The 26,147-nt window shown below is 48.9% G+C and overlaps 13 protein-coding genes across 13 annotated transcripts; 5 read left to right on the top strand and 8 right to left on the bottom strand.

Moving 5' to 3' along the window:
• The first annotated feature begins 232 nt into the window (after positions 1-232).
• Positions 233-2,395, top strand: EDB82DRAFT_481950 (uncharacterized protein). The gene has a single exon (XM_025732589.2). It carries the CDS (start codon positions 454-456, stop codon positions 2,365-2,367), a length of 1,914 nt encoding a protein of 637 aa, XP_025591499.1. The 5' UTR covers positions 233-453; the 3' UTR covers positions 2,368-2,395.
• On the bottom strand, positions 2,396-4,059 carry EDB82DRAFT_481949 (uncharacterized protein). The gene has a single exon (XM_025732590.2). It carries the CDS (start codon positions 3,933-3,935, stop codon positions 2,475-2,477), a length of 1,461 nt encoding a protein of 486 aa, XP_025591500.1. The 5' UTR covers positions 3,936-4,059; the 3' UTR covers positions 2,396-2,474.
• A 282-nt stretch (positions 4,060-4,341) lies between these two features.
• Positions 4,342-6,213, bottom strand: EDB82DRAFT_531297 (luciferase-like domain-containing protein). Its single transcript, XM_025732591.2, has 8 exons — positions 6,129-6,213; positions 5,933-6,073; positions 5,676-5,880; positions 5,599-5,611; positions 5,488-5,547; positions 4,873-5,429; positions 4,644-4,821; positions 4,342-4,593 (listed from the first exon to the last, which is right to left on the bottom strand). Exons 1-8 carry the CDS (start codon positions 6,193-6,195, stop codon positions 4,390-4,392), a joined length of 1,425 nt encoding a protein of 474 aa, XP_025591501.1. The 5' UTR covers positions 6,196-6,213; the 3' UTR covers positions 4,342-4,389.
• A 320-nt stretch (positions 6,214-6,533) lies between these two features.
• Positions 6,534-8,290, top strand: EDB82DRAFT_437970 (chaperonin 10-like protein). Its single transcript, XM_025732592.2, has 4 exons — positions 6,534-6,878; positions 6,931-7,039; positions 7,091-7,421; positions 7,470-8,290. Exons 1-4 carry the CDS (start codon positions 6,619-6,621, stop codon positions 8,060-8,062), a joined length of 1,293 nt encoding a protein of 430 aa, XP_025591502.1. The 5' UTR covers positions 6,534-6,618; the 3' UTR covers positions 8,063-8,290.
• A 63-nt stretch (positions 8,291-8,353) lies between these two features.
• On the bottom strand, positions 8,354-10,325 carry EDB82DRAFT_481943 (major facilitator superfamily domain-containing protein). The gene is made up of 6 exons (XM_025732593.2): positions 10,048-10,325; positions 9,767-9,995; positions 9,205-9,716; positions 9,074-9,153; positions 8,801-9,021; positions 8,354-8,749 (listed from the first exon to the last, which is right to left on the bottom strand). Exons 1-6 carry the CDS (start codon positions 10,091-10,093, stop codon positions 8,443-8,445), a joined length of 1,395 nt encoding a protein of 464 aa, XP_025591503.1. The 5' UTR covers positions 10,094-10,325; the 3' UTR covers positions 8,354-8,442.
• A 92-nt stretch (positions 10,326-10,417) lies between these two features.
• On the top strand, positions 10,418-12,593 carry EDB82DRAFT_455 (uncharacterized protein). The gene is made up of 2 exons (XM_025732594.2): positions 10,418-10,795; positions 10,844-12,593. The coding sequence occupies exons 1-2, from the start codon at positions 10,511-10,513 to the stop codon at positions 12,395-12,397; spliced, it is 1,839 nt and encodes a 612-aa protein (XP_025591504.2). The 5' UTR covers positions 10,418-10,510; the 3' UTR covers positions 12,398-12,593.
• EDB82DRAFT_440 (Aldehyde/histidinol dehydrogenase) lies at positions 12,513-14,600 on the bottom strand. Its single transcript, XM_065607787.1, has 2 exons — positions 12,825-14,600; positions 12,513-12,772 (listed from the first exon to the last, which is right to left on the bottom strand). Exons 1-2 carry the CDS (start codon positions 14,178-14,180, stop codon positions 12,629-12,631), a joined length of 1,500 nt encoding a protein of 499 aa, XP_065465180.1. The 5' UTR covers positions 14,181-14,600; the 3' UTR covers positions 12,513-12,628.
• Positions 14,535-15,741, bottom strand: EDB82DRAFT_481940 (uncharacterized protein). The gene is made up of 3 exons (XM_065608175.1): positions 15,071-15,741; positions 14,853-15,012; positions 14,535-14,802 (listed from the first exon to the last, which is right to left on the bottom strand). Exons 1-3 carry the CDS (start codon positions 15,637-15,639, stop codon positions 14,779-14,781), a joined length of 753 nt encoding a protein of 250 aa, XP_065465179.1. The 5' UTR covers positions 15,640-15,741; the 3' UTR covers positions 14,535-14,778.
• A 178-nt stretch (positions 15,742-15,919) lies between these two features.
• Positions 15,920-17,275, top strand: EDB82DRAFT_414 (Isopropylmalate dehydrogenase-like domain-containing protein). Its single transcript, XM_025732597.2, has one exon. It carries the CDS (start codon positions 16,109-16,111, stop codon positions 17,255-17,257), a length of 1,149 nt encoding a protein of 382 aa, XP_025591507.1. The 5' UTR covers positions 15,920-16,108; the 3' UTR covers positions 17,258-17,275.
• Positions 17,276-17,293: 18 nt separating this feature from the next.
• EDB82DRAFT_542548 (cutinase-domain-containing protein) lies at positions 17,294-18,367 on the bottom strand (the record flags this gene model as incomplete). The annotated part of the gene is made up of 3 exons (XM_025732600.1): positions 17,294-17,734; positions 17,789-17,968; positions 18,023-18,367. 3 exons carry the CDS (start codon positions 18,365-18,367, stop codon positions 17,294-17,296), a joined length of 966 nt encoding a protein of 321 aa, XP_025591508.1.
• Positions 18,368-18,787: 420 nt separating this feature from the next.
• EDB82DRAFT_416 (uncharacterized protein) lies at positions 18,788-21,106 on the bottom strand. The gene is made up of 3 exons (XM_025732601.2): positions 20,163-21,106; positions 19,418-20,105; positions 18,788-19,367 (listed from the first exon to the last, which is right to left on the bottom strand). The coding sequence occupies exons 1-3, from the start codon at positions 21,053-21,055 to the stop codon at positions 19,161-19,163; spliced, it is 1,788 nt and encodes a 595-aa protein (XP_025591509.1). The 5' UTR covers positions 21,056-21,106; the 3' UTR covers positions 18,788-19,160.
• Positions 21,107-22,241: 1,135 nt separating this feature from the next.
• EDB82DRAFT_481937 (uncharacterized protein) lies at positions 22,242-23,998 on the top strand. Its single transcript, XM_025732602.2, has 3 exons — positions 22,242-22,425; positions 22,482-22,648; positions 22,695-23,998. The coding sequence occupies exons 1-3, from the start codon at positions 22,357-22,359 to the stop codon at positions 23,947-23,949; spliced, it is 1,491 nt and encodes a 496-aa protein (XP_025591510.1). The 5' UTR covers positions 22,242-22,356; the 3' UTR covers positions 23,950-23,998.
• EDB82DRAFT_481931 (major facilitator superfamily domain-containing protein) lies at positions 23,999-26,142 on the bottom strand. The gene is made up of 5 exons (XM_025732603.2): positions 25,512-26,142; positions 25,060-25,461; positions 24,893-25,010; positions 24,591-24,845; positions 23,999-24,524 (listed from the first exon to the last, which is right to left on the bottom strand). The coding sequence occupies exons 1-5, from the start codon at positions 25,875-25,877 to the stop codon at positions 24,187-24,189; spliced, it is 1,479 nt and encodes a 492-aa protein (XP_025591511.1). The 5' UTR covers positions 25,878-26,142; the 3' UTR covers positions 23,999-24,186.
• Positions 26,143-26,147: the final 5 nt, after the last annotated feature.

Below are 26,147 nucleotides of genomic sequence, written 5' to 3'. Positions count from 1 at the left end.
CATCTTTGATCTGTGGCTAAATTCCTGATGCATCCTCGGATATTGCGGCCGGTAATTGTGTGCCGTGTCAAGTCTCGGCACCATGTCCCGTTTTAGCTCGAACTCACTTGGCAGTCAGCCAAGAACAAACTACTTTATTTCCGTACTGCCAAGAGGGTCCATTCTAAGTACCTGGATCCCCATAAATCAGTCATACTTTGCATGAGTGCGTAAGCATACGTCAAGAATCAAGGCACAAAAGTCTTGGTGTTGAGCCCAGACTCTCAAAAGAGCGAGCATCAAAGGAAATGCGTAAACTTTCGCAAATGACGTTGTTGCCTTTGGCGGTATCATATACCTGGTTCCCATTGACTGTTTCGAAATGAATTTAACCTACGATTACTTTTACTTGTTTTGCGACATGTCTATTGCCGTCAATTGCACTTTGTCCTGATCTAACATTTTTCTTCCACAATGGTCTCCCAAAATGTTATTGATTTGTGTCAAGCAACTGAGACTGTGAGCTCCGTCCTAGCAAAGGATCCGAGTCAATCACCAGGAGACATTGTCAAGAAGTTATATGGCCACCACGAACATGGATTACATCACAACGAGTCGACCCAAAAGCACACACCACCGCCCTCTCCCCCAAATGAAGCCATCGATGCAGCCGAGAGAGCCTTTCAGTGCGGCCACTGGGGCTCTACAGTACCTAGTCAACTCTTCCTACAAGCTTTCGCCGACGCTTTGCAATGTCTCGACAAGGACCCAATAGCTGGAGTCGTCTCTCCTCCTCTGATGGGCTCTCATGGCACCATGCCTCTAACAGTGATTGCGCCTTTGGCAGATGTAATGCGACATACAGCGAATCTCATCGTACGCGCTCAAAAGGAAGTTTTTCTTATCACTTGTTCTTGGGCTCCATCCGTAGCGCAAAGGTTAATTAGGGGCGCATTGATTGAACTTTCACGTCGCGCAGGTCACAGAGGAGAGAGGGTCATAGTCAAGGTCATGTACGACAAAGCCGGACCTGCAAACGCCATAAATCCACATCAGAATATCAAACCCAAGACTTACACAGCCAAATCGATTGACCTTCCGTCACCAGAGGAGATACCTCACATCGATATGGAAGTGGTCAGTCTACACAGATTCATCTTGGGAACATTGCATGCAAAGTTCTGCGTGGTCGACCGCAAAGTTGCATCTGTCATGAGCAATAACACTGAGGATAATGATAATCTCGAGATGATGATCCATGTCGAAGGACCAATTGTTGACAGCATATACGACACGGCTTTAATTACTTGGCAAAATGGGCTTCATCCTCAACTCCGTTTATGTGACTCTCCGCCTGCCTCTGAAAGCGGTGTGCTATCTGTCCAAAGACCTGGTTATGAGGACATCACTGCCACTCAAGAGCGAATCGAAACCGTCACTAGAAGAGATACCGAGGACGCAACTCGAGAGCATACACCAGAGGATCCTCATTTCGATGAAGATATCGCAGGTGAAGTCAAACGCATGCAAGCCAGCTACTCCAAGAAAGAGGGGGAAACGCGTCTCCAGGCTGCCAATCGCAAACTTAACGTTGCCGCGCCCACTCCAGTTGAGCCTACAGGGCCTGAGATCCACGCTGGCGAAGAAATGACGCCTTACATTCTCACCAGCACCGATGCCAAGCCAGTTCCAATGGCGCTCGTATCACGTCCTCCTTACGGCGCGATCGACTCAAAGAATGTCCATGTCCCTCAGAATGAAGCCTGGCTATCCCTCATTCGAAATGCGCAGCGCAACATATTTATCCAAACTCCCGATCTCAATGCTAGTCCCTTGATTCCTACGATCATCGACGCACTCAAGAGGGGAGTGGAAGTCACTTACTACGTGTGTTTTGGATATAACGACCCTGGGGAGATGATTCCCGGGCAGGGTGGAACGAACGATCAGATTGCACAAACACTCGTCGCTTCACTGCCAGAAGACAGCAGTGAGCGCAAGCGTCTACATATATACAACTACGTGGGAAAGGACCAAGATCATCCCATTCACCAATGCTTCAAGTCTCGGTCTTGTCATATCAAATTGTTAATCGTGGATGGAAGTGTTGGGATCCAGGGAAGTGGTAACCAAGATACACAATCCTGGTTCCATAGTCAGGAAATCAACGTGATGGTAGATAGCGTGGAGATATGTCAGAAATGGAGAGAAGGGATTGATCGGAATCAGAACACCAAGGAATTTGGCAGGGTTGCGAGGGATGGAATTTGGAGGGATGAAAGTGGGAAACCTGGGAAGGGATACATGGGTAATCCAGGAACAGTGATGGGGTTGGTCAAAGGCGCTATGGGAATGATCCAAAAATGGAAAGGGCCAGGGGGATTTTAGGGATGTTCTTTCGTCAGTTATTATATAATTGTCATTAACTCATTACAATTCATTATGCTCCTTCCAGTGCAACTGGTTGATCCGAGTAAAGTTATCTGAGTATCACTTCAGGATAGACCCATGTTTCTCCATGTCTCCTCACATCTCAGGTATGCACCCAAGTAGCGGGGGATATCTCCCATTTGGCAGTTCTTCCAATAGTTCCGCAAGGTCTTACAATGATATGAAGAACTGGCCCACATGCTAGCCAAGTAAGCAGGTGTGGCCATGTGGACATAGAGTGTAGACCTTGGACGACCAGAGTCAATGATTTGACAAATTCTATCAACAGCGAATGTTAATGTTGTCCTAGAAGCTTTGCAGGGTGGCGCTTCGCCAGTCCCTGGAGTCTTCCATGAAAGGACAGCGATGACTGCTGCGCATCTGTATGTGTCCATACACTTCCCACGCTCAGTTGTGTCCATGCCAAGTTTGAGGAGCTGAGCCATGGCTTCAGTAAGTATTTCGCTGAGATTATCCGACTTTTTTCCTTTTGCAAGTGATACAAATAGCCAGAACGTTTCAGTTGGGCACCCGACCACGTCAAGGAAGTCTTTCGTAAGAGCATTACGATGCCAATCGTCAAAGGTGAGACCCTCCTGGTCTCCCACAGCCCTGCGGGTAGATTGCCTAACAACTGCACCAATAGTGTCCCACCAACCAAAGTATGCAACTATTTCTTCAAATCCGATGAATGTATTTGATAGTTGCTGGAACTCCTCGCTGTTCCGACAGTGACAATCGAGAAGGGACCGCGCACCACGTAAATGGCAGTCCCATTCACCAAAGACACCATCCATCACAACTTCGAAAAAGGCAAAGACAGCGATTCCAAGAAAAGCGGCTGGATCTGCAGTATTAAGTGCTTGACTGAGACTCTTGAGTGCTTCGAGGCGATGATACACCAATATGTCCTCGTTTTCTGCATCTTGAGGTAAGATGGGCCCGGCGGTGGAGAAGGCCAGGGTTGATGGATGTGAAGTTGTACTTGGGTCTGATCTCCTGCGTCTTCTGATCGTTGCTTGTAGAAAGTTGTCGACTTGGGCAATAAGCTTCAATCCCTGGTCTGATGATCGTGTGTCAAAGAATTTTACATCATCAACAGATACCAGCCTTGCCCGTTTGAGGCTGTCACCGAAGGCGAGAAGATGTTCCACGATATGAGGCTGATCTGTAGCCAACGAATTTTGTGTGAAGTCATCGCCATCATTTGCAGATATGCCCCTCGTATGGTGCAACTTGTCTGATGACGGTATGTTCGCTTCATCAGATAAATTACGCCTCGTGTCAATCTGTTGCTCGACTGGAGATGGCAAGTTCAGGCCGGAGACTGGTGTCCCAACAGGATTCGCCGCCCAAACGACTCTCTGAGTGTAGCCCCCACAAGTCAGACCAGATTCCACGCAAGGGAGACATTGAGGTCTGTTTAGATCACACTTGACTCCCCGAACCTTACAGGTCCGACAGTCCCGATCTCGGCGTAGACCTCGTGGCTTGCCCCGCGGAAGATTGGGTTTTGACCTCGGCATTTAGTGAGAGATATTGAGATTGAGATTGTAACTTGAGAAAAATAGATTCCCTTCCTCTTTCGCATAGTTATGGGGCAGGAAAGAAGATAAGACGCGACATGTTGACAAGCTGCTTATCGGGGTGATAGACGGCTGATATGGAAACGTCAGGGAGAATTTGATCCCCTTCCCTATTAGGAATAGCCAAGGTCGGGCAACTTTGGATTACTTCCCCGCATTCTCGATCAGCCAGATTCTTATCGCTAGCGATAAACGACTGATAAAGCGATAACAGCTATCTTATCTACAGCGAATAATTATTATACGACTACCCTAGATAGAGACCTTAGAGTATACCTGTAAAGGGAATTAATTTATAAAAGATCCTTAGAATTAATTAAGTAAAATAATTAACTTAAATAAGATATACTATTATTTCTACTGGCTTTAAATAATATATTTAAGCGTGTTATACCTATTTATCTTCAGAAGCAGACCACAAGTGCGACGAAGCAACATGCTCTTTTAATGGGTACTTCTGCCCCGGAATGCCGTAGAAGTTCTCGCGGTAAGTGCCTTCAGGCACAGCGTAGTCATTCCAGAAGAGTCCTCTACTTCGTAGCTCGGGGATCAGGAGATCGGAAATGTCCTTGAATGATTGCGGGAAGAGAACGTAGCCCTATGATGAAGTTAGCAATGGGCAAGTCAACGGTCATGCGATGAACATACAAAGTTGAAGCCGTCAACGCCAGCTTCAGCAACCCATTCCTCGAGGCCGTCTGCGACTTGGGCTGGTGTGCCGACAAGCAATGGTCCGTTGCCACCGAGACTTACATGCTCTGCCACAGTGTGCTTGGTCCACTTCGAGTTGACGGGCGAGAAGCGAGCATAGCCCTCAACAGTAGATCTGATGGGTTGTCAGCACCATTATGGTAACGAGGCGGAGCGGGTTCCATACTTAACAGCATTGCTTTCCACCTCTCTGAGCTCCTCGTCATCGCCGTACTGGTTCAGATCCATGCCAGTCCAGCCTCCAAACAGCGACAGCGCTCCTTCAAGTGAAGCATACTGCTTGTAGTCGTCGTACTTTGCCTTTGCCTCCTCCCCAGTGCGTCCAAGAATGGGAGTGACTAGCGCAAGAACTTTGATGTTGCTCGGAGTTCGGTTGAAAGTATCCTTGGCCGTCTGTCTGATCTCCGCAATGTTCTTCTTCGCCACGGCAGGAGCATGGGCCGAAGTGAAGATTGCCTCTGCGTGCTGAGCAGCAAAGAGCTTGCCAGCCTTTGATGCTCCAGCTTGCAGCAGGAGAGGCGTGCGCTGGAGACTGGGGTTGACGATGTGAGGGCCGGCGACGTTGAAGTACTTGCCTTTGTGCCCGATCTCTCGCACGCGCGACGGGTCGGTGTAGATACCTGCCTCACGATCTAGCCTGACGGCGTCGTCGCGCCAAGAGGACTGAAAGAGTTTGTACATAACTTCCAGGTACTCCTCAGCGATGGCATATCGTTCGTCGTGCTGACAGATGTTAGTCGTTATTGTTTGGAGTTTATGGATCATCATTGGGCGGCTGTACGCTTAGCTGTTCTTCTCGACCAAGGTTACGAGCAGCAGAGTCCAGGTAGCTTGTGACAATCTACGCACGGTCAGCACTAGGTATTGTTTAGTGATCTTTATCTTCTCATACGTTCCAGCCAACTCTATTTCGATGCGTTAGCTTGTCATAGCAGAGCGATTATTATTTTCACCTTGAGGGCCACAAACCTTCCCTTGGTCAAATGGTCAAGTGTCGACAGTCTTCGAGCCAGGTGAAACGGCTGCTCGTAGGTTGTTGAGACTGTCACGCCAAAGCTGATATTCTTTGTCACAGCGGCCATAGCCGGGATGATCGAAAGCGGTTCCGTGACAGGCCATTGAGCTCCTGAAATGATAGCAGGTTCAAGTGACTTCTTGTAGACGTCATATCCGCCTGGTCATGTTCAGTCAGAGGATCTTGAAGCTGCATCGTCAGAAGGCTTTACCTAGTACATCTGCAATGAAGACACCGTGGAACTTGGCCTCCTCAAGCAGCTTTGCGAGGTCTGTCCAGTGCTCGATGTCGGTGAACCGCCATGACTGATCATCAGGGTGACGCCAGAGCCCAGGCGACTGGTGCCCACTACCTGTTAATGCCTCATCAGTATGCTCTATCACTCGCCGAGGCAAGCAAAGACTTACACATCTCAACGAAGGCATTGAGAATGAGGCTCTTCTTGCCCTCCTTGGTGTTCTCCTGCGCAGACATTTCGGCTGATGTTTTTTTGTTGAGTAAGCAATGATTCAGGTAGTTGATTTGGTGAAGTGTGAAGCCATGCAAATCACAGCCAAGATCTTATACAGTATTTTGGCTTGCAACAGAGCCATCCGATCATGGAGTCCTCACGATCCGGCAATTGACGCAGGCCCGCTTTTGGTGTCGATTCCACGAATCTGCACCGGTGCGAATTGCGTGATATGTGGAAATCTGTAGCATCGCCATTTTGGGCCGTCACGCCATTTGACCTGTATCTTGCACAAGCTCCTAATGTCATTGCGACATGGTTACGACGTCCACTAAAGCTCACTAGTCTCGGAGCGAAGCCGCGATAATTCACTTAATGTCGTTTTAAATGTCCCACTCGTTATTATTTCCTCGTGGAAACCTACGCAAAGCCATAAACGACGCAATATGATTACTTGGTGGTTGAATCGTGGCCAGAAGGCAGTAAAGCTTCTCTCAAGGTTAAAGAGCCAGAGTACACCGGCGGCTCCGACGAAAGCCGAGGACGATTATATTGTTCCGACGACACAGCAAGCAGTCCTTCTGTACGGCGTCAACCAGCCTTACCAGTTGGTTGAAGATCACCCTGTGCCAGCGGATTTGCAGAACGATGAGGTTCTCATAGGAAACAGAGCCGTGGGCTTGAACCCAATTGACTGGAGAGGACCGTAAGCAATGCAGGAAATTCTGCCAAACATTCAGAAACTGAACGTACTCCAGAGACTTCGGTTTTGGCATACCTGAGCTTCCGCAGGTCGCGGGCAGAGAGCTCAGTGGACTCCTCGTCCGGATTGCAGATGACCGTTCTGGCTGGGCAAAAGGCGACCGAGTAGGTGGCACCACCAACCCCTGCACAAAACAGATACTTACATTAGGCCAGGTGATTGCCATCTCAACAGACTACCGCGACAGTCGCAAGGGCGCTTATCAAGACCACGTTGTGGCCAAGAGCTACAATATTGTGCGGCTCCCTGGCCATGTCCCATTCGAGCAAGGATCAACTATCGGCGTCGCCTTTGTCACGGCAGCAGTTGCACTCGGCATTTGTCTCGGTGTAGACTTCACGGTTGTAGACAACGGTCCGGATGTGCGGCAAGTCGTGGACGGCTTGAACGTTGAATCTCTTCCTAAAGATGTCCACAAGGAGATTGTCCAGCAGATTCCATCGCAAGATCGCCCAGAGGCCGGAGACTGGTTCATTATCTGGGGAGGTAAGCGCAGCAAGTGTTCCAGTGGTGGCCATAGCTAACGCTTCACAGGCTCGTCGACATCAGCAATACTCAGCGCCCAATTGGCAAAGCTCGCCGGGCTAAGGGTCGCAGTTGTGCTTGACTCAGCAAAGCACGGCTCGAGGCTGTATAAAGAGCACTCCATCAAACCAGATCTTGTGATCGACAGTCATGATCCCCAGAGAGCTATTGAGATCATTCGGTCCTGCACGAGAGGCAGAAAGAGGTTCGGACTGGATACGAGAGGCAAAGAGACAACGACCTTCCTGATCGATGCCCTCTGCGACACTCCAAGCATCCCAGAGCCTCAGAGACCTGACGACAGCACGTCTGACGGTAGTGAGAGCTTGCTGCCACGGCATGTTCACATTGTCGCTCTGTGCTCGGCTCCGAAGATCCAGCGCAGTGATCTCACACTGCACACGATCCCGATCAAACTCTTCCATGAAAGCTCGGAAGTAGGTAAGGCATTAACAACGTGGCTTGGAAGGCTACTCCAGAACAACACTATTGCGTATCCAACGATCGCCGGCGTTGGCGATGGCTTGTCGAGCATCAACGCCAGCCTGGACAAAATGAGGAGAGGCGAGATCAGCGGTGGTAAGATGGTTGTAAAGATATAGAACAGGTAGAGCTCTCAGCGTTATGGAGAATCTGAAACTTCTTGGGAAGATTGTACTTGAGCTTGCTGGTGTTTCAAGAGTGTGAAGACTATGGTATCTTGGATCAGAGCGACCGCTGAAGAGCCACGGCTACGATAATTGACTCGCAGTCCACAAGAGAACATACAAGGGATCATCATGACCATCAGCTCGCCATGCAGCTTTCCGGATCAAGAGGTCTACAATAGTTCATTGGTGCATTGGTGCCTGGGCAACTAAGTAATGAAGAATCATGAGATGCACGCAACGCGGCGTGAAATGTAGGCTTGTATTTCTTGGCATTAGCTTGGAGTAACAGCTATCTACTTGAAGCTCAATAATTACAAGGCAGCATCGCGGACCTACTCGTTGCTGGATGCGACCGTCGTGGAGCCCTTGACCTTGACATCCTCGCTCGAAGGGGTGCTGGTTCCATCAACATCCGAACCATACGGAGAATTGCCAAAGTGCTTAATAACAGTCCAGGCAGGGAGGATCGACACAGCCCAGAGTGCAAGGTTGAAGTAGACGCCTCCGACACGGGCCATGATGGGGATGGAGGAGGTACCGTAACTGATCGCTTGCCATGCTGACTCTGTGCCACGAAGCAGAGCAGCGTACCGAACAATCTCTTCTTCATCAGAAGCCAAGTTCTGAACGACGAAATAGCTGCAGATGGACGGTCAGTTCCGACGACGCAGATGTGCTGAGTGGACTTACAGGAAGAGATAGTTCAGCTGGAAGCCGAATGTAAGGAAGACAAATATAGCAAACGCTGCACCAAAGCCGGGACTGGACCAGTCATAGGTGGGCTGAGATATGTTGAAGCGGGTGACGAGGATGGTTGCCCAGGTCCACCATCCGCCCTGCAGGATCACAAGAACCCAGAATGCGCCTCTAGTCCGGCGCTTCAGCGGAACTGATGTTCGGTCGAGCCAGGCCTAAGCTGTCAGCAAAGTTCAGTTGTGTCTTGACGAAGAGGTCAAGACGTACCCCGAGAATATTGCCACCGATCACAGCGACAATACCAGAGACGAAGGAGCCGAGTGCTCGAGATCGTACTGTGAACCATACTGGAGACGATTGTCAGCAAGCTTCTGTAAGAGGCAGCATTGGCAACGTACAAGACAGATAAGTGAAGAAGACCGCTTCGGAGAAGACGACTGCTCCGATGTAGAGCACGATGAGAAGGAACTTGGTTGTAAAGAAGAGGCGGGTGATCTTCTTGGTCTCGAGCCAAGGGTTGTTGACGATGGACAGATCAACCTTCTTGCCATCTGTACGCTCAACCTTGTCGGGCGGGCTCAGAAACAGAGCAAACAGCGGTCCTGAAGCTTGCATAGCAATGAAAATAAGGAATACGGTATATGAGACCTGGCCAGCCTCATTGCGTTCAGCGTTGAGACCGAGATTAATGGCACCACCGATAATCTGGCCACTCAGGCGGTATGTAAGCCAGTAGCCGAGAGCTTTGCCTTTGTTCCATGGTTCAGGATACGCAATGGCGATTGCCGCTTCGGCCATCCAGAAGACACCGGCCGAGATGCCGCAGAGTGCAGCTCCTAGGATGACGAGCCACTCGGTACCAAAGCGGTTGTTGGTGTACAGCCCAGCAGCATACGGGGCGTACCCAAGGCTGTGGTGGTTAGTATAGATTCCTGTCGGGTCTACAGATGGAGCACTTACGTTCCAAAGATGAGAGCTCCCTTGATACCAATATAGTGGACGAGGACACTGCCGCCCCAGCAGCTGAGGACCATGAGGCAGAAGGTCAGGGCGTTGGCCGTGTTTACCAAGTATGGCTCTTGGGCTCCTCCGGCACCTAAGGAGTTCATTGCAGTCCAGATACCCGGTGCAGCAAGATTACAAAGACCAAGAATGGTCATGTTGTAGAAGGTCGATCGGTACCACTTGACTGCAATAGATGAGCTCATGTTGACAATCGTGGACAGCTCAACTAAACCAACCTGCGTATTGGCCCGGCTCATGGCCAGAGGCATTTTCGTTCGCCATGTTGAATATTTTGTTGTTCGTGAAATCAAGTGTAGCAAGAGCGGAAAGTTCCGAGGTGTTCTATAATCTATCTGGTTAAAGAATGCCAGGAACCGGGGTGCCATCATGTCCAGTTATAGAAATATTCGATCGGCAGGCGGCACGCTCATTGGCGACCAATTTTCATGGCTTGATGATCCAGGGGCACGCACGCCATAGATTGCCATTTTGCGACAATGTGTTATCATTCTGGGTAATTAGCATGATGTGATTGAGCGGGGTGGGCACGCCATGATATCCATCCCGTCCAGTCCCATGGCCTAGTCTAGATTAATACCTGAATCGACTATATCATGGAATTCACTACAAATCGCTCATATCAATTGGAAACGCAGTGACCAATTCGAAAATCTCAATCGAATACCTTGACAATTCACCATGGGCGACTCTTTTGTTTTGATCGAGTCCCGGCACGATGCAGCCGGTGACAGCAGCTTGGGCACAGTGACCGGCTTGCCCGTCGGGCTACAGAAGCCCTCAGGGCCGCAGCCAAATTTCAATCCTCAAGCAAAACTCCCTTTGCTCGACAGATACATTGATGAGCCGCGACAGTTGCGAGTCGCTGTCATTGGTGGTGGCCTGTCAGGGATTCTTGCTGGGGTTCTGCTACCCGAAAAGGTCCCCGGCATTCAACTTGTAATCTACGACAAGAACTATGACTTTGTAGGGCTCTCCCATACTCTACCATTAAACTATGTTAACATCGCTTAGGGAGGAACGTGGCTCGAAAACACATATCCAGGAGTGCGCTGCGACATTCCCTCGCACGTCTACCAGTCAACATTTGCTCCCAACGAGAAATGGTCCGATGAGTTTGCGCCCGGCGCCGAAATCCGCGACTACTGGCAGGGCGTGGCCAAGAAGTACAACGTCTATCAATACGCCAAATTCGGACACCATGTCAAGAGCATTGACTGGAACTCTGAAGAATCGACGTGGACGTTGACGCTGCACAGGCGGGATCAGTCAGGGCAGGCTACCACGACTGTAGTAGAGACAGCCGACATTGTCTTCACTGCCACTGGACGATTCAATGCGTGGAAACTACCAGACTACCCTGGCATCTCCGAGTACCAAGGCCTCCTCAGACACGCCCAGAACTGGGACCCATCGACAGACCTGAAAGGCAAGAAAATTGCTGTGATTGGTAATGGAGCCAGTGGCATACAGCTTGTCGCGAATGTGCAGAAGAGCGCAGGGCACCTTGACCACTACGTCCGAGGAAAAACATGGATCGCCAATTCCTGGGCCGGCGATGACCGCACACTTGAGCCACAGCCGATTCCAGAGGATCTCAGGGCCACCTTCGAAGATCCAGAAGCATATTTGAAGTTCCGGAAGACTACCGAGGACAAGTATTGGCGCGGCTTCGACGGCTTCATCCGCAACTCCGACACGAGCAAGCAACTCAAGACTCAGTTCATTGACATCATGAAGAAGAGGCTCGCCAAGAAGCCCGAGCTCCTCGATATCATTGTGCCGGACTTCTCACCCAACTGCCGACGCCTAACCCAAGGGCCTGGATATCTGGAAGCAATCGCCGAGGACAACGTGGAATATATCACAAAGCCTATCGCACGATTCACCGCCACCGGCATTGAGACAACTGATGGCGTGCAGCGTGATGTTGACGCCATCTTTTGTGCCACCGGCGCAAACCGCGACATGATTCCTGCCTTCGACATCCGCGCAAACGGAGCCTCCATCGGCGATGTCTGGGGCAAAGAACAAGGCCACGGCTTCCCCTACACCTACTTCGGAGTGGCTACCCCCGGATTCCCGAACCTATTCTTTCTCTCAGGCCCGCACGGCACAGGACCATCCGGGACAGTACCCCACGCTGCCGAGACGCAGGTCGCATACTTTGCCAAGATCCTGCGCAAGATATCCCGAGAGGGCATCAAGTCTATCGTAGCATCAAAGAAGGCCGCCAATGACTTCTTAGAGTATGCAGACTCCTTCTTCGCCTCTACTACACTATCGGAGGCCTGCAGCTCTTGGTACAACGGCGGACAACCTGGTGGACGCATCCATGGCGTGTGGCCGGGGAGTGCTACTCACTTGACTATCGTGCGCCGAGAACCACGCTGGGAGGACTTCGAGTACGAGTACTTGGCTGGTGGTGGTAATCGCTTCCAGTGGTACTTTGGCAATGGGTGGACGCGGAAGGAGCAGGATCGGGATGCGGACATGACGCCTTATCTGCATGAGCCAGGCAAGGTCGACCTTAAGGATGTTCATGAGAGTTGGTGGAGTGTGCCTTGAGTGACTTCGCTACATTCGGATGCAGATTGACGGCATGCCATCCATTACTAAATATAATTACACTGGCTCATCGCCAAGAAGTTCAGTTCAAGATAATAGTTCCCAGAAGTACTTCACGTGCTTAAATTTAATCTATACCAGTTCCTTCAGCGCGTATATCTCTCCTGAAATGTACCACTAACCGGCTTGTACAGGGTAGCTCCGGTTAAACAATTTCCATCTCAAAACGCGTTAATAATATCCATCAATTGTCAAGGTAGCAGTCTTGCTAATCAAGAACTCATCAATTGCGACATCCTTTCCACTTTCCTTTCCATGCCCGCTATCTTTAATACCACCAAACGGCGCTTCAGCAGACGAGCTGTTACCCGCGTTCTACACCAAGTCAGTTTCAATCCGACGCGTAATTTCCAGAATAGGGACTTACCAGACCAATCATTCCCGCGTCCAGGTTTTCAAACAACCGCCATAGTCTGTCGACATTCTTTGTGAACACGTAACTTGCCAACCCTAGAGGCGTGTCGTTTGCTCTCTGCACCACTTCATCTTCGCTTTCAAAGCGGTAGAATCCGAGTACAGGCGCGAAGATTTCTTCATGAGTCATGAGCATGTTGTCTTCCATTTCAGTCAATATCGTGGGCGCCATGAAGTAACCGTCTCCTTCTTCACGTCTTCCAGTACCGAGGACCGTCTTTGCGCCCTTGCTAATGGCGTCCTGATACAGTTCTTCAGCCTTGTCGAGGCCCCGCAGAGTCGTCAACGCGCCCATTGTGCTACCCTCCTCCATGCCGTGTCCCAGTTTCAATTTACGCGTTTCTTGTACAACCTTTTCGACAAAAGTGTCGTAGATGTTGTTTTGCACGAAAACTCTGTTTGAGGTGATACATGCCTGTCCAGCGTGTCGCCATTTGAGAGGCATGAGCTGAGATATAGCTTGGTCCACATCTGCGTCATCAAGCACGATGAATGGACAGTTGCCCCCCAGTTCAAATGTTGTCCTTTTGAGGTTTGGAGCACACAAGCTTGCGATGATCTTTCCAACCCTCGTGCTGCCTGTGAAGCTCACCTTCTTGACCCGCGTATCCAAGCATAGAGCTTCGGCCACGGTTGGTGTGTTCTCCAGTGACGTCGTCACCACGTTTAGTACTCCTGGAGGGAACCCGGCCTTCAAAGCGAGGTGTGCAACTGAAACGGATGTCAAAGGAGTCTCAGGCGATGGTTTGATGACCATGGTGCATCCTGCAGCCAAAGCAGCAGCAGCCTTGCGTAGTGCGAGTGCGATTGGGAAATTCCATGGGACAAGGGCGGCTGCAACACCAATAGGTTGTTTAATGGTCATCGCTCGCCGACCGGGAATAGCACAGGTAAGTGAAGTACCATGCGCCCGATCAGCCTCTCCAGAGAACCACCAAACAAAGGTAAGGGCATAGTCAATTTCGCCTCGTGCTTCCACAAGTGTCTTTCCTGTCTCGTGGACAAGAATGCGTGCTAGATCCTCGCGCGCGGCAAGGATAAGGTTATGCCATTTCATAAGAGCCTGTGCTCTGAAGCGTGGTGTTGTCTTTGAGTAAGTCTTGAAGGTTTCATATGAGGATGCCACAGCGGAATCAACATCTGAAGCCGTGCAGTCTGGACAAGACGCCCACGGTTTTCCGGATCCTGGATCAACAATGTTGAAGGTTCTACCTTCTTTGGCGGATACAAAGTCCCCATTGATCAGAGATGTACATTGAAAGAGAGACTCGTCCGCAAGTTGGAATGGGCGTTGAAGAGGATTGGCCATTGTATCTTTGAGTGATATGTTGAGTTGGATGTAATTGACGTCTTGACCGATAACATGAGACTTTGGAAGTTGTCCAAGAATTTTATCATGGCTGGCACGATAAAGACATATTACACGCTTGTCCGCTGCTGTCAGTCAATAGCTTGTGCCACCTTCTCGAGAGAGTTCGTGCCGACCAATCATAAAGAAATCAGCAACTTGTCACAGGAATCATTTATCCCCACATTGAGAGGCTGGAGTGTTCCACACCAATTTAGATTGCTTTCCTAAAGGGATCTAGCCCGATGGATCCATGTCATCTAAATCCGGGAACGGACTCTCAAAATGGTAAGGCAAATGGTAGCGATGGATGTACTGTCTGCTGTGATCGCACTAGCGTGGCTATAGAATCAAGGATGGGAGCTTCTCCCAACGGCAAGGTATCAAACAAATGGCCATTGGATTTCGGTGAAAACTACTCCATTCACGTTATTCCGAGTAAGGAAAGATAGATGCTGAATTTTATTCTACGTTCTCTTCATTGCTAATTATCTATGAAAAGAACAACGCAGCAGTTCTCCTGGCCAATTGTCTCAATTCCAAGTCAAATGTCGCCTGCTTACACGCAGCGGCCTCCATCAACCTACATAGCCATGTCAGTTTGGAAGTCGAATAATCACACTGAAATCTTACCTCTAAGTCAACACCAGTTATAAATGCAGCCTCATCACTAGCTAGATAACAGCACGCATTGGCAACGTCGCTTGGCGTGGATGGCCTGCCGATGGGAATAGTGGAAACGAAGCCCGCTCTATTCTCCTCGGTATCTGGCTTTCCAATGAAAAGATGTGTCCTGCATATATCAATCAACAAACATGTTCTCAATCGAGCCAAGATAGAAGAATACTTGCATGCCGGTGCTTCCAACAACAGGCGAGACAGAATTGAACCGAATCTTTCTGGGTCCATACTCAACAGCCATTGTCTTGGTGGCATTGATGACAGCCGCTTTGGACGCATTGTACCAGGTCAACTCTGGTCTTGGTCTGATTCCAGCCGTTGAAGCAACCTGGATAAAGCATCCAGGTCGGTCGCCGCCAAGGAAATACGGCAGAAGGACATTGGTTGAGTGATAGACACTCTTGACGTTGACGTTCATGACGAGATCAAAGTCTTTGGAAGTGACCTGCTCAGTGGGCTTCTTAGGGTATGCAGCACCGGCATTGTTGACCACAATGTCGAGCTGGTTAAACTTTTGCAGAGTAAATTCAAGAACGCGTTGCCAGTCATCTGGATTCGTAGCATCGGCCCGTGAAAAGACACAATTGAGTTCTTGAGCGACAGCTTGGCCGTGTTGCTCATTGAGATCAGTGATGACGACGTTGGCACCTTCAGCGATGAATTTGGTAGCGATACCTTTGCCAAAGCCTGACGCACCGCCAGTAACGATTGCTGTCTTTCCTTGAAGTCGTCCTGTCATTTTGGTAAGTTGTTTAAAGGGAACGAAGAGGATGAAACTTGTGGAAATTTCTAAAAAAAAAGAGAGATTTTATGGCCCTCTGTCGGGTTTGATCTTTCTTCTGGTGTCTTTGCGTCAGTCGCCAGACTTGTTCCCCCCGCATTTTGTTAATCACACACCTGTCCATCCATAACGGGAGGGAACATCCAAGCCAACATCCGGAGCGGGGTAGAATCAGTCACAGGAATAACAATTTCTCTTGGCTGCATTTCACTTCATCACAGGAACGTTATTGGCGATAACCGGGGATATTCTGGACTCCGAAGTCGGTAGGCTGATCTCGCTTCTGGACGCCGTATGATGGGGGTATCCAACATCTATTGCTAAGTATTCGCACCTCTTGACTGTACTGAGACATCGGCCTCAACTTCGCCAATTCTCATCATCAGTTTGCAACCATATACCTATTTCATCCCTTATCGCATTTGCCATGTCGCAAATCAAGACATTTCGAATTCTCATCCTACCAGGAGACCATGTCGGCCCTGAAATCATGACCGAAGCTCTGAAGGTCCTCGACGTGATAGAAGCTAGTCGATCCGACATCCAATTCGAAAAAGATACAGATATCTGCGGCGGCTGCAGTATCGACAAACACGGTACCCCAATCACAGAATCCGTCCTCGAAAAGGCCGTGTCTAGCGACGCCGTACTTTTCGGTAGCATCGGTGGTCCGGAATGGGCAGGAGCCGAGCCAACTCCAGAGTCTGGTCTGTTGCGGCTCCGTCAGCGCCTTGACGCTTTTGCCAACCTGCGTCCATGCGAGATTCTAGTACCGTCTCTCGTCAGTGCATCACCAATAAAGCCTGAGCTTGTGGCGGGGACTAAGTTCATCGTTGTGAGAGAGAACTGTGGCGGTGCGTATTTCGGAAAGAAAGAAGAAAGTGAAGATGAAGCATCCGATCTTTGGGTTTACTCGAGATCTGAGGTTGAGAGACTGGCCCGCGTGAGTGCTGCTATCGCCAGGATCTTGCATGCGGGCAACGAAAAAGCGGACAATGGAAGCAAACCAATTGTCTGGAGCGCTGACAAGGCAAACGTTCTTGCGAGTGGGAGACTTTGGAGACGCGCAACGACGGATATCTTCAATCGAGAACTCACAGACATTGACCTCAGACACCAACTCGCCGATAGTTTAGCGATGCTGATGGTTCTTGACCCCAAGCGTTTCAACAACAGCGTCATTCACACCGATAATACTTTTGGAGACGTCCTTTCCGATATTTCTGGCGGTATCACAGGTACGCTTGGAATTCTGCCAAGCGCAAGTCTTGCTGGTGTCCCTGGAGAAGGGTCTTGTAAAGGGATATACGAGCCCGTTCATGGGAGTGCTCCCGACATTTCAGGCAAGAACCTTGCAAATCCTGTGGCGCAAATCTTGAGTCTGGCTATGATGCTTCGCTATTCGTTTTTGCTAGAGAAGGAAGCAGATGCCATTGAACAAGCTGTTGCGAAGGTTCTCGATGTTAAAGATGGCGGTGGTTTGGAGATTAGGACAAAAGACCTTGGTGGAAATGCAATGTGCAGTGAAGTTGGAGATGCAGTTTGTAAGGTTCTTGGTAATATCTTGGAAACTTAAATGTAGAATGAATATGTAAGCTGTTATCGTCTATTCTTAGCACTTGTTACCATTTGGTTGCGCGTTGCCAGCATTCGCAAAGTTACCGCCCTGGCCAAAGTTACCACCAAAGTTTCCACCAGCATTTCCGTTGTTTCCAGCATTTCCAGTATCTCCTCCAGGGAAGCCAGTGTTCCCTCCAGTGTTACCGGTATTGCCACCAACATTACCCGTGTTTCCGCCGGTGTTAGTAGCGTCTCCATTGGCATCTCCATTGTTTCCAGCTCCCGCATCAGTTCCATTGCCAGCGTTTCCACCAGCTGCAGCACCTGAGAGTTTAGAGTTGACAAACTCCAAAGCCTCCTTTCCGTAGATATTCACATACTGCTGGTGATGAGCAGAGTCGTTACCGTTACAACAGAAAGGATCTTCTGCGTCGCAGTAGATCTGAACTTTGTCGGCGTTGGGGCAGCCGAAACCTTCGGGCCGAGCATCAAACTGTTGATAATTAGCTTCTTCTTGCATCGGAGAATCTTTCGTTGTTTGACTTACGCCACCAGCATCACAGGTTCCGACTCCATAAACCAGACCGTTGATGAATCGGGGATTGCCCAGCATCACGACGGCCTTGACTTGTTCAACTGCACTTGCTGACAGAGGAACGCTAGAATCAGAGATTGAAGCTCCGTTGTCTGGTCCTCCACAGATGTTGTTGTCCATGATCTGGCCACCCTGTCAAAGAAAATTAGCATCACAACAGAAATCGAGTAGTCGGTGTCATCATACTTGAGAGTAACCAATCATAACAATCTTGGTGTCAGGACACCTCTCATTGAGTCCATTTACAGCAGTGGTAACGGCCTCGGTACCTTGCTTCGCTGAAGCACCATACTCAACATTACCACAAGACGCCTGGCCACCGCACGCAGGGTAGTCAATGGCCTCTGAGGTAGCACCTGGGTGATCCGCCTTGATCATATCAACCAGTGCGCCAGCTGAGCCAAAACCAGGTGCTACGGATGTCTCACGGGCGCCAAAGATGTGGATCTCGGGGCATGACTGGGCCTGTGCCTTTGCTGCCAGAGCATTGGCAAGGATGAGCAGTAGACTTGAATCGAGTGAGGCGCGCATTTTTGTCAGAGTTGGTTGACTGGATTTGATGGATCTGATGAATAGCATCTCGTTGGGTATTTATCTGAGTATTGAAGCACAGTTTTTACAGCCTGTGCATGAATTATCCACATTGCATCACCCCATGATAACACGTTCTCGGTTGTTTCAGAGGAACTGGTGCTCGGATATATTTCTGACAGGGATAATGGATTGGTGGATAAACCACCATTGGTTTCGTTTGAAACAATTTGCGTTTTATGATCAGCTATAATTATGCGGTTTAACACCCACCTGAAGCCATCTATGATGATAGTGGACCGTGAGATCAGTTGCCGACGGCCCGAAGATGACATGTTTGGCTGTTGCAGATAAATATACTTAAATGATGTGTGTTTGAACTTTTGGGTTGACGATCTCCACCATCACCCGAACTCTGCATTGACCAACGCGGGATGAATCAATCCACTAAGCGAAGTATTTTTGGCGGGATTCTGGAACAACAAAAATGGGAAACGAATAAGTTAGGGCCGTGGATCCTAGAACAATGATGGAATCCAAGAACCGTGACGTTGGACGTTTCCACGTCGATGGTCACCGCCAGCATTATCGAAGTCGATTTATGATTGCTCAACAAACACAAAGGTCATTATGACCTTTCACCAAACAATTTCAAAAGCCAAAGTCTATACAATTCCAAGATCCCTTTTCTATAAAGAGAATAACTGTCAAAACTCCAATCATAACTTCGAGTCGAATTGTTTTCCTACGTTCGTCTCAATATAGGTTACGGGAAGGCAACGATCTCGTACCTCTAACCCTTCTTCATCTGGGCGAGATAGGATTCCACATCTGACTCCCTCAGGCGAGTAGCCTTACCGTTAACCTGCTCTCCAATGTCTGTTTGGTATCCCTTCATCTTCTCGAGGTATTCAGGGATGAAAGCCCCTAGGATGCGGATGGCGAGAAGGGCAGCGTTGGTGGAGTTGTTGATACCCACGGTGGCAGTGGGAACACCTCGCTGCTACGTGTCAGTTTGTGCTGATTGGAAAAAAAGAGATTGAAACTTACCGGCATTTGAACAATGCTGAGAAGGGAATCCATCCCATCAAGATGAGTAGCCTTGACGGGAACTCCGATGACGGGGAGAGGAGTGTAAGCCGAGATCATGCCTGGTAGGTGAGCAGCTCCTCCAGCAGCAGCGATGATCACTTTGATACCACGATCAGCAGCAGCAATGGCAACATCTCCCATCTTGACGGGTGTTCGGTGTGCAGAAGTAATATCAACTTCCCAAGGAACACCAAATTGAGTCAGAATATCAAGACCAGCCTTGAGAACAGGGAGATCCGAGTCGGAACCCATGGTGACAAGAACCAATGGGTCCTTTGCAGTCTTGGCAACAGCTTGCTCCGGTCTCATGGCCTTGCTCTTTGCCTCGATTCTCTCTTGGCGCATGTCAGCCGCCAGTTGAACAAGAGGCTGCGCAAACTTCTCGAGGTCCTTGATGCTCCCTTCCAGACCAGTAAGGGTAATGTGGCCAATCTTGCGACCGGGCTTGGATTGTTTGCCGTAAAGGTGAGGATAGACACCGATCTTGGGGGCAAACATGGACTTGGCTTTGTTGACCAGAGGGATATGAGATTCTGGTGAGGCCCCCCCGAGGATGTTGATCATGATGCTGGACGAGACGTGGGGTTCGAGCTTTTCGGGGAGGGGTTCGTCGAGGATGGATGTAAGTTGGGCCTTGTACTGGGACCTAGGAAATTTAGCTCGCATCACAAAAAGCGAAAGATATTGGTTTGGAGAAACTCACATGTAGGGTACCGCTTCAATTGTGAGATGTCCAGAGTTGTGAGGTCGGGGAGCAATCTCATTGACGAGAATGTCATTGTTCTCAGTCACAAACATCTCGACAGCGAAAACACCTCGTCCCCAGAGCTTCTCAACCACACTAACAGCAACCTCCTGGGCGCGCTTGGACACAGAATCGGGAGTGTCGCGAGGAGGCATGTACACGCGGGAGCAGACATTGTCCTCATGGACTGTCTCTACGGCGGGGTACGGCACCAGACGCTTTGTCTTGCCATCGGCGTCTTCTGTGCGGATGACGATGACGGAGAGCTCGCGCTGGAAGGGAACGTACTTTTCGGCGTAGCATTGAAGGTTTCCGAACTCAGTTACGGCAGTCTCGATGTCGTTATCGTTGGCGATTTTGATGTTTCCACGTCCGTCGTATGAATCCTTTCGCGACTTGAGCATGAAAGGCAGGCCGTACTTGTTGGAAATGTCCTTGAGAGCAGCGCGCATCTCATCACTACCCGAAGCTTGCACAGCGACCTGCTCAGCGATGGGAATTCCCTGCTTGCCAAGATAATCTTTCTGCTCGTACTTGTCTTGGATAAGACGCAACGTCTTCCATGAAGGATAGACGACAACTTTGCCCTCCTTACTCAATTCCTCAAGAACAGCAGTTTCGATATGTTCCGTCTCAACACTGAGGACCTTGCAGTGGGAGGCAAGTTCTCTGATCTTGGCGGGGTCCTTGAAAGATCCATCGACGTGGTACTTGCTGCGGGAGACTTGCTTTGCCGGGGCGTCTTGGGCATCGAGGATGGCGATTTCAACTTCGAGTGGGGATGCGGCCTCGCATAGCATTCGGCCGAGCTGGCCACCACCTAGAAGTCCGAGCTCTGGCTTTCCGCTCATGGCTGAGATGTGTTGAGATATCGTGGAGTTTGCTGGATTTGTGCGATGAGGTCAGAGGTCAAGGGAAATTTTCTGGATCGGAGCAAATATGTGGGGCGCGGGGTGAAAAGTTAGATGACTAAGCAGAACTCTGTTGAGGAACACTCATTGTCATAGCAGCAGAAGACGTGATAAAATGGAATGGAAAGACGATGTTACAGAAAGCAGCAATTCAGAAGTATCAATTGATGTCACGCTGTAGACTTCATTGGTGATGGTATTTGGCATGCTGTCAATTGGAATGAGACTCAGTTCCGACCTGGGACAAGCTCCGATATCGTTCTGTCCCACTTTACTCGACTGCGACGGTTCAATTCCGGTCGGAGACACGTTTTTAATTTTTGTATGTACAAAGGTTCACTTTTCCAAACATCAATCAATTTCTTTCTCATAACGTAAGGGATTAAAGAGGGCGTGAGGAAAAACCTATATACTATACTTCCAGTCGTCTATAATCACCGTCTAATTTAAACTTTATTTAGTCGGTTCCTTAATACACTTTCCCTAAACAGCGCATAATAAGCCTTATAACATACACTTCGCTCAGTGCATACTATGCACGCACTGCAAAACATAGTCAATGATATCTTGGTATAACAGAGCTTGTACAATGCTAAATACTCGGTTCTTGAATAAGAAACAGTATGGGATTGTTATGCCATCCAGATGCGTAGACAGTTTCAATTCGAGTGATAGTCATGAGTGTTTCTAGCTTCTCCTTGTACTAGGAAAATCCTTGAAGTACCTAGTGCTGCTTGTTATTTCCCAAATTTCAGAGGGACTTCCAGAAAACCTTGTATATATATGTAGGGCCTGGTGTTTGTTATTCTGTTGACGATGTTGATCAGCATTTAACAACAGACTGTCTTTAATTCAAACACTCAATCAATCATATAGTTGCAGTGATCCACAACCTGAACAATGAATTACAAATGACATGGAATCAAATGGACATAACAAAGACGTATCTATGCAGTGAGTTCAATCAAAGAGTCCATCCATATGCAAACAGATAACTAGAAAATGCCAAGAAACATCTGCATAATGTCATGTGTCACACGGAACAATTCCGTCCTCGCCAATCCCATTCAGTCACTGACCGAAAATGCCTTGGCTAGCCGTGACCATCTGCTAAGCAATGGTAATGACCACACAGCCCCCGTGGTTGACCATTTAACCTAGTGTACACTCCATCTCGATCTTTTCCCGTAGAAAGTTGAATTCGCACTTCCGACTATAATTGACAACCATATTACTATGACATGGAGTTCGCAACCGTCTTCGATGACCCGTGGTCTAAAAAACCCATTCCTTTGGAGGACGCTGCTGCAGTAAAAAAAACAGTCCCCATCGTTTCAGAGGCTCGTCAGGCTAATGTCAAGACTAGCAACATCTTGAACTGATTGAGGTATTCCTAAAACTCATCGCGCACTTGGGTGATGATAACGGTTACATCAGCGATGAGACTTTGGTATACTCAGAATGGCGATACATAGTCTACGCACGAATGATCGAGGCACGAGGGTATTCCCCGAGTGACATTCCACCGCCATGGTATGTGCACCTCATTCAAAATAGAACTGATAACTGACAGTAGCAGGGATGTTGCACTCATCATGTACCTGCATATGCTTTCGCCATCGCGTTTTCACCACTACATCTATGATAATCGTTCAAGAGTATTGGATGGCATATTTGGCCTCCGTCATCGTCACTTCCCAATGACACAGTTGCTTTCAGGAGAGTGGTATCCAAGAAAAAGCCGGAAACTTTGGCTGGAGGCCAACACACCTGATCGAGCCGCTTGTCCAGGTCCAAATCTCCCATTCCAGCTGTGGTCTTCTCCTCCTTGGGAACAAAAGCGAGCTTCGAACGTTGTTTCCTCAGTCCTTGGTAGAAACGCATATCAACCTCCAAGTTCAAATTCGCGATGGACTACACAAACCGACAGGAGAGATCCGGGCACATCCAAGAATCAAAGGCCTCGTGTCGTGATTATGCATGAATGGCTTCGTTGTAGAACAGCTGTTGCAGAACAAGGTTTCAAAGTCTGGGAAATCGAGGCATACACGGCGATAAGAACGCAGCGTGTTGAAGAACGGTGCCGGAATCAAAGTCAGCATGAAGAGTTCAACGCAACTTGCGGACTTCGACCATGGCCGGTACTGCAAGATTTACGAGCCGAATTGGAACAGCAGATATCGTTCTGGAAGGTTATAGTTCATGTGAAGAGCATGTTACCAGGGTTTGGTAATAGTTTGACCGAACATATGAATGATTATAAAGACTACATGGATCTAATTTGTCATGTGTTATGGAGGAAGGGTAAGCATGGTCGTTACAAGTCGAAACTTGACCCAAATAATCAAGCCGGTTCTCGTTCAGAAAATGAGCCAACAAAAAAACAGGTCGAACCGCGATTCATCCGCTTGCTTCCCCCGACCATACAGATTGATCTCCTGTGGCAAACCCACCGACTTTACCCAGCCCATTACTGGCTGTTTTGTTGCGAGCATTCGGAGTGGGTGGTGGAGCCAGATTCAGGCGCACGAGCTGGTGATGTGCTTCTCAAATACACGAAGGAGGAGTGGAAACATGGATATTCGAAAGATATCGAGAGAGGAACGTCAGTTAGTGAATGGTTTACAGAGTACGTTCCTTGTGCGTCCAAGCTTGCTCCTCCAGACGTGGGGCGGACCAACCTGTCCAATATAGTCAATGGGGTAAATGCAGTCAGGCAAAGAAGAGTTGTAAGAAGGACGGAAAGGAATGATGATATAAGTGGAGGTGGAGGAGCTGGATTCAGCGGAGGGGATGGGGGTTGTGGTGGTGATGGTGGTGGAGGAGGAGAATAGGAAGTGTTATGACCAGTGTTTCGCGATCCCTTCTATTTTAAAGCGCTATGTCTGGTAAATTGATCGTTAATTGAATTTCTCAGCGCGGATACCTGATCTGTAATATCTAAAGCCTTCCAATCTTTACTTTTAAAGATCAAGGCTGCAGTAGCTAGGGAAGTTAATCCATACTCTAGAAGTACTGCCTAATAACATAAGCCTTAGTTCTCCTTTGCATAACTGGCCACGGAATATTTCTTAAACACTACCCTTACTCCACTCTCCCTTAGCTCTAATCTTTCTTCCCCAGGCAAAGAATAGAAAGGGGACTGGTATTAACACTGCGGCAATAAACCCGAAAACAGTTGTACCCCAGTTCACTCCAAGCTTGTGATACATAGGTATAATGAAGAGAGGAAATGCGCCGGAGAACATGGATCGCATAAAGGTGTTAGCCGCCACTGCGCTAGCGCTGTAACACGTGAATGTGTCAATAAGGTAGCCCAGTGCAGCCTGGAAGATAGTTGTGAAGCCAAGGCCGGTTAAAGCGATGCCGATGATAGAGGGCCAGTAGGTCATATGACTAGATGAGGTCCCTGGTATTTTTCAGTTAGCCGTAGAGTTCAAGAGCAACCGCCATTGAGATTGAGACAGTGACTGACATGCAAAAAGGAATTGCCCAGATGTAAAGACAATGCCCCCGAGCATCATCGGGGGTAATCTGGCTTCTGGCACAGCTCTGTAACCATTCTCTACAAGCTTCTTGCCGTAATACTTGTTGTTATATATATTAATGGCTGCTGCGCACAAGATTCCAATCAACAGTGCTATGAATGGTAGGCTACCAACCACAGGGCCCCATTGGCGAACCTCCTGGTACTCAATGGAAAAGCTCTCCAGATTGGCATATAGAATTCCTGCATCTGATCAGTGTTTGTGTCACGTGTTTCGAATAAACACTTACCATAAACGAACGAGGCGTAGATCGACATAAGAAAGCAGATGGGGTTTACTACGAGTTGAAAAGGACGGATGAAATATTTCTGATGTAATTCTTTGAACGATATGCCCGATTCTTCATGCTACTGCAACGTAAGTTCCTGAACAACTGACACAAGTAGATGCTCTTACCTTGGCATGCAATGCCCAATCTCGAGTCTCAATTCTCATTTTGTAAGCCTTGCGAACCAATAACGTCGGTGCATAGCTCTCGTCAATCACCAAAAGGTTAAGCGCAAGCTGAGCCATCATGACAATGCCTATCAAGTACTCGGTCGATCGCCAGCCGAGACGACTCGAGCACAAGGCGGCACCTATGATGGGGCCCAGGGTCGGTCCGCCGACAATAGTAACTCCATAGGCGACTATGGCGTTACCGAGCTGGTGAGGGGCCCATATATCTGACATTACACCACCTGTGATTGTGACAGGCGCGCTACCGAAAAGACCTGTGAAGAATCGAGTCACGAGGATAGTCGTAATATCTTTGGCAGTGGCTGTACCGAAGGAGAAGACGGCGGCGATAAAGTACGGCTGGTTTTCGCTGTTAGCACTAGATGAGCGAGCAATGGTAAAATACTCACTATGAGAATCGTCCACTTGCGGCCGTAAAGTTCACTCAATGGTGCCCAAATCAATGGCCCAAGACCAAAGCCAAACACGAGCAAGCTCGTTGCTGCAGCCGATGTCTCTGTATTGACATTGAACTCGGCAGAGACAGGTTCAATGGTAGAAGCAAAAATGGCAGAGGCCAAGGTGATCCAGCATGTTGTCAGACCGTATAATATTGTAGTGATAAATTTCTTGCGAAAGGTCCAATTCATGGGGTTGTAAGGATCATCTAGGCCGTCAAACGTGACCAGATAGCTTGATGATTCCCCATCAATGTCGGTCTTTTGATTATTTCTGTCTGAGCTCATTTGAGGTGCTATCGTGTCGCGGTCGCTCATCGTAACGGTCAGTCCTCCGGGCAAATCCAATGTGTTGAAGAGGCAATGGAAAAACAACAGATTCAGTAGAAGTTGTGCTGTATTGTGTTGCTATGGCCTTTTATCATGACTTCTTAATCTCATGAATCCACAATTTCGGTATCGGCTTGTGCTTATACGACAGTGGCGGACGGGTCGGTAGTGAAGAGAGGGATCCGACGCCGAGCTCAATGCTCCCCATGACCCAAGAAAGCTACCACAGTCGCTTTCCAAGCTTAGCCGCCTGGATCT

This window comes from Fusarium venenatum (assembly GCF_020744135.1).
Source record: "Fusarium venenatum strain MPI-CAGE-CH-0201 chromosome Unknown EDB82scaffold_1, whole genome shotgun sequence".
Classification (NCBI taxonomy): domain Eukaryota; kingdom Fungi; phylum Ascomycota; class Sordariomycetes; order Hypocreales; family Nectriaceae; genus Fusarium; species Fusarium venenatum.
Note: the sequence above shows the minus strand (reverse complement) of the source record. Positions and strands in the feature narration are given on the sequence as shown.